At 33.2% G+C, this 5301-nt stretch overlaps 1 protein-coding gene across 1 annotated transcript; it reads left to right on the top strand.

Annotated features, from left to right (window-relative positions):
- Positions 1-479: 479 nt before the first annotated feature.
- LOC104215725 (cytochrome P450 84A1-like) lies at positions 480-4619 on the top strand. The gene is made up of 3 exons (XM_009765587.2): positions 480-880; positions 1360-2007; positions 3599-4619. The coding sequence occupies exons 1-3, from the start codon at positions 575-577 to the stop codon at positions 4220-4222; spliced, it is 1578 nt and encodes a 525-aa protein (XP_009763889.1). The 5' UTR covers positions 480-574; the 3' UTR covers positions 4223-4619.
- Positions 4620-5301: the final 682 nt, after the last annotated feature.

Here is a 5301-nt window from a genome sequence, read left to right as displayed (position 1 = left end):
ACTTCAAAATGAAGACAAAAGCGTTAAAAAAAAGAAGCTTTAATAACAATCTGTAATATTGAAAACCTTAGAAACGTGAATATATTATGTTTAAGGAAAATAGTTGCACAATTAAATAAGGTAAAATCTGACTCAAATTTAAAGTCCTTAATATTAGAATTTCCTACGTGGAAAGATTTAGTAACTAAAATTTTAATAGATTTCAAAATACTAAATATTAGGACGATAATCAAATGACTATTTTGTCCAGTGTGAACTCTATTTTTAAAGGATAAAAAAGGCGAACGACATTTCGTTAAGGGCTTTCGTGCTTTTAATATAGTATAGATATAGTTATTATAGATAGATACTTCAATATAATTCAAGCACTTCAATGCTAACAACAGTATATTTACGCCAACTTGATACCGACAGGAACTAGTTTTACCAGATAAATTTGTATATAAAGACCCCATCATATCCACCCAAAAACAGATAGAATCATTTTGAGTTGCAAATTCATCATACAACACGCTTACTATCTCCTAAATCTCCACTCAAAAACAAAGAAGAGAAAGATTTAAAACTAATAATTATGAAAGAGATGGTGCAAAACAATATGAGCACTTCTCTTCTTGAAACTTTACAAGCTACGCCCATGATATTCTACTTCATCGTCCCTCTCTTCTGCTTATTCCTTCTCTCCAAATCTCGCCGTAAACGTTTGCCTCCAGGTCCAACTGGCTGGCCTCTCATTGGTAACATGATGATGATGGACCAGTTAACTCACCGTGGCCTTGCCAAACTAGCCCAAAAATATGGTGGTGTTTTTCACCTTAAAATGGGTTATGTTCACAAAATTGTAGTCTCTGGTCCAGACGAAGCTCGCCAAGTATTACAGGTACGGTCATTAGCGAAGCCATAAATTTTTCTATGAGTGTTGAGACTTGAAAGAGTTACAAAAAAAGATTCGACAAAGGGTGTCCAATATATGTTATGTACATCTAAAGTTAATATTTTACTCATATATATATGGTGTAGTTTTTCGTAATATTTCGACAGAATTAAAGATGGTCAATTGACCAGCTGTAGCAAAAGGTGGCTTCGCCCCTCGGTACAGTTTGAGTTGTGTGACCATCTTATCTAAAAACTTAAGATTTAACTTATTCACACTAATAATATAAATAAATTTTACACAATTTGTATATTAATATATATAATATGTTGTAGCAAGTTATCTTAATATAACTAATTCCACTTATTATGACGAGTTACCTATACATATCGTTTTAGATGATATGCAAATGTAAGAAATATTTCACATTGCAGTGAATAAAATATACTCATTAGTGCTTAATTAATTACATTATGTTTGAACAGGAACACGACATCATATTTTCGAACCGTCCAGCGACCGTAGCCATAAGTTACCTAACATATGACAGGGCAGACATGGCTTTTGCTGACTATGGACTCTTCTGGCGGCAGATGAGAAAACTATGTGTAATGAAACTCTTCAGCCGCAAACGAGCTGAGTCATGGGACTCAGTTCGAGACGAAGCGGATTCCATGGTTAGAATTGTAACAACCAACACAGGCACAGCTGTTAACTTAGGTGAACTTGTTTTCAGTCTCACTCGTAATATTATCTACAGAGCTGCTTTTGGAACTTGTTCTGAAGATGGACAAGGCGAGTTCATTAAAATTATGCAAGAGTTTTCGAAGCTATTTGGTGCTTTCAATATAGCTGATTTTATTCCATGGCTAGGGTGGGTTGGTAAGCAGAGTCTAAATATTAGACTTGCTAAGGCTAGAGCGTCGCTTGATGGGTTCATTGATTCGATTATTGATGACCATATTATTAGAAAGAAAGCTTATGTTAATGGCAAAAATGATGGAGGTGATCGAGAAACTGATATGGTGGATGAGCTTTTAGCTTTTTACAGTGAGGAAGCAAAAGTAACTGAGTCCGAAGATTTGCAGAATGCTATCAGACTTACTAAGGATAATATCAAAGCTATCATCATGGTAAGTTGCAAAGAAATATCCCCTAATGCTTTCCCATATATATATATATATGTTTTATCTTTTTTTGGTAGTCACATATATTCAAGAAAAGTGGAACAGTTAAAGAGAATACTTAAAAAAGGATGGCTTGAAAATCTTGTCCAAATATAGAGTTTCCTTAATTATTTAGTGGTGGCGTAAGCCATGCAAAACAAGAAAGTTTAATTTAGGATTTGAATCATTTGCTAATAGCTAAAGAACACGGCTGTCTCTGGCAGCTGGTATATACCTATCAAGAATTATTGAAGCGTAAGTAGCACAAATGTTTTTCGTGAATTATATTTTTAGTAGTAGTATTTGGTTTAATCTGCTTTTGTAAGATGCAGGTTTTGGTAAATTTTTAAGTTGCTTATATATGTTCGACAGCAGAAAGTAGATTGGTTTTTAGAATAAGAAGATTCCTTAAAGTCTGACAATCATCAGAAAATAGTACTAAGAAAAGAAAAAAATAAATGGATAACCTAAATAGTAAAATTTTGTTTCACTTTAGTCCTCTTCCTTTTCAATATAAAGTTGGTTTCAGTGATCAGATTTCTATGATTTTAGCATCACCTGGTGAGACTTATTAAATTAATTTCATCTTGAAACTTATTAGTAGTACTCCATCAAAAAAGAACTCCTTTACCGATGTAAACTGCTCATTCGATTTTGTAATATCTCAATATCATGACACAAAATATGATTATGAGACTTTATCAAGTCATATGATTGTTAATGTCCCAGCTGGTATAATCTATTACTAGTAAATTGTTTTCTAGAATTAAATACAAAGGAAGTAATTAGCGTACTGTAGTTAGTAAATTCTTTCAAGTCTGTCTTTTGATGAACTTACCATTTACCGTTATTCTATATAAGGCTCCAATTCTTGATATAGCTTAGATGCTATTCAACTTAAAGCATATAAGTTTTGCCAAGTGGCAAAAATGGAATGGAGTAGGTAACAAAAATTGCTAGTACAATAACTGAAATATTTTATGCGAAAAAATAGCTCTAAAAATGAAGTAATTATTACTAACATTAAAAAATAAAAAGAATCACACTACATATGAAGCCAATGAATATAGTTAACGTGAGAAAATTGATCTAATGTTATAGTAATCACTTCATTTGTGTCCCTTAAGTCCAATTACTCTATGATTAAAATTTAAACTAGCCAATTAAAGCCTATCTACAAAATTTGGTGCCGTGTATTATCCCTTTGAAAATTGATGTTTCAATTTACACAGCTGGTTACTAAGCTATCCTTGAAAACGATGTAAAATCTGTAGTTAATCACGTAATCTTACTCCTACCTAACCCCCACCACCCACATAAATAACTTTTATACACTTGCAATGTAAAAAAAAAAAATTTATCTTGTTATAACAGGTTAGGGGTAAGTTGTGTATATTTTATCCTCTCCAGACCTCATTTGTAAAATTACACTAGGTTGTTGTTGTTATAAGAGGTTCATCTGTTTTTCTTAAAGTAACTAATTATGTTATGTACGACGTCGGTGTATACAATTTAAATCTCATGAAAATTGGCACCTAACTCAGTGAAAAAATGGCAGGATGTAATGTTTGGAGGGACAGAAACAGTGGCTTCTGCAATAGAATGGGCCATGGCAGAGCTTATGAGGAGTCCTGAAGATCTTAAAAAAGTACAACAAGAGCTGGCTAACGTTGTTGGACTCAACAGAAAAGTTGAAGAATCTGACTTTGAAAAATTAACATACTTAAGATGTTGTCTTAAAGAAACTCTACGACTTCACCCTCCAATCCCTCTCCTCCTCCATGAGACCGCCGAGGAATCCACCGTCTCCGGCTACCATATTCCGGCAAAGTCACATGTTATTATAAATTCATTTGCCATTGGACGTGACAAAAATTCATGGGAAGATCCTGAAACTTATAAACCATCTAGGTTTCTCAAAGAAGGTGTACCAGATTTTAAAGGAGGTAATTTTGAGTTTATACCATTTGGGTCGGGTCGGCGGTCTTGCCCCGGTATGCAACTTGGGCTTTATGCATTGGAAATGGCTGTGGCCCATCTTCTTCATTGTTTTACTTGGGAATTGCCAGATGGTATGAAACCAAGTGAGCTTAAAATGGATGATATTTTTGGACTCACTGCTCCAAGAGCTAATCGACTCGTGGCTGTGCCTACTCCACGTTTGTTGTGTCCCCTTTATTAATTGAAGAAAAAAGGTGGGGCTTTTACTTGCATCAAAGAGTGGTGCTTGTGATTTTTCCACCTTTTGGTTAAATATACGAATTATTATGATATACGAATTCTTGGGCACAAAAAAGGAGCATACGACATGGTTTGTTTTGATATTTTACTTTTTATTTTTGTTTGTTATTCCATTATAGTATATATGTCGCATACATATAATTGAGTAGAGTCAAAAGCAAGGACGAAAATAATTGCTTGAAGGAGTTGAAAGGGAAGGAGGAGGGAATTGAATGGTATTGTGTATATTAGACGCTCTCTTTGTTCTCGTAAATTTCGACATTTGGCTTGTAAATGTCTTTTTTCTTCTTTTGAACACACAATCCTTATCAAATAAAGACTTGGTCCTGGTTGAATTAGTTGTGATTATTTTTCTTCTTTTTTCTTTTTTGTACCTGTTCATTTTGATTGAGTTAGTAAGTAGTTTAATTCAGCTCTGTTACTGGGTACATATATGCATAAAACAAGAAATAGATAATTTACTAGTTAGATAATTCGATTGATATAATGAGAATTGGTTAACACTTATTATATGAAACACCTCCATCGATATCACTGGATTATAAATGTTGGTAGTTACTGATGAAAATTTAATTTAAGCTATGGTTTAAAGATTTTTTTTTTTAATCTTTTATCCTTGTAAAATGTTGGCGATTTAGCTTTGGTCATGTGCACAGGATTCAACTCCTCTCCATTTCCCCAAGTTCCTACTTGGATGGATGGCACATGTCACTTTTTGATATTAATGGTTCAGAGTTAATTTACAAAAGATAGGTCTAAATCATGGTTAGAATAATAGTATTTCCATTTGCTCCCGAAAATTTGTGGAAATCCCACAATTCTAGCAAAATAAAAGGAACTTTAACTATATTTTCAGAATTTATAAATAATGTCAAATTATTCTGATCTGCCAGTTCCGTTTGCTACTAAGTTTTTATTTCAATTTTATATTACCACTTGGTTTTTCAAATAGTCAAGAATTTTAAAAAGAAACTTTTTCCGAAGAAATGTAAATCCCCATTCGACTTTCATTCATGAAAG

Source organism: Nicotiana sylvestris, chromosome 2, assembly GCF_000393655.2.
Source record: "Nicotiana sylvestris chromosome 2, ASM39365v2, whole genome shotgun sequence".
Classification (NCBI taxonomy): domain Eukaryota; kingdom Viridiplantae; phylum Streptophyta; class Magnoliopsida; order Solanales; family Solanaceae; genus Nicotiana; species Nicotiana sylvestris.
This window is presented reverse-complemented; position numbering and strand designations above follow the sequence as displayed.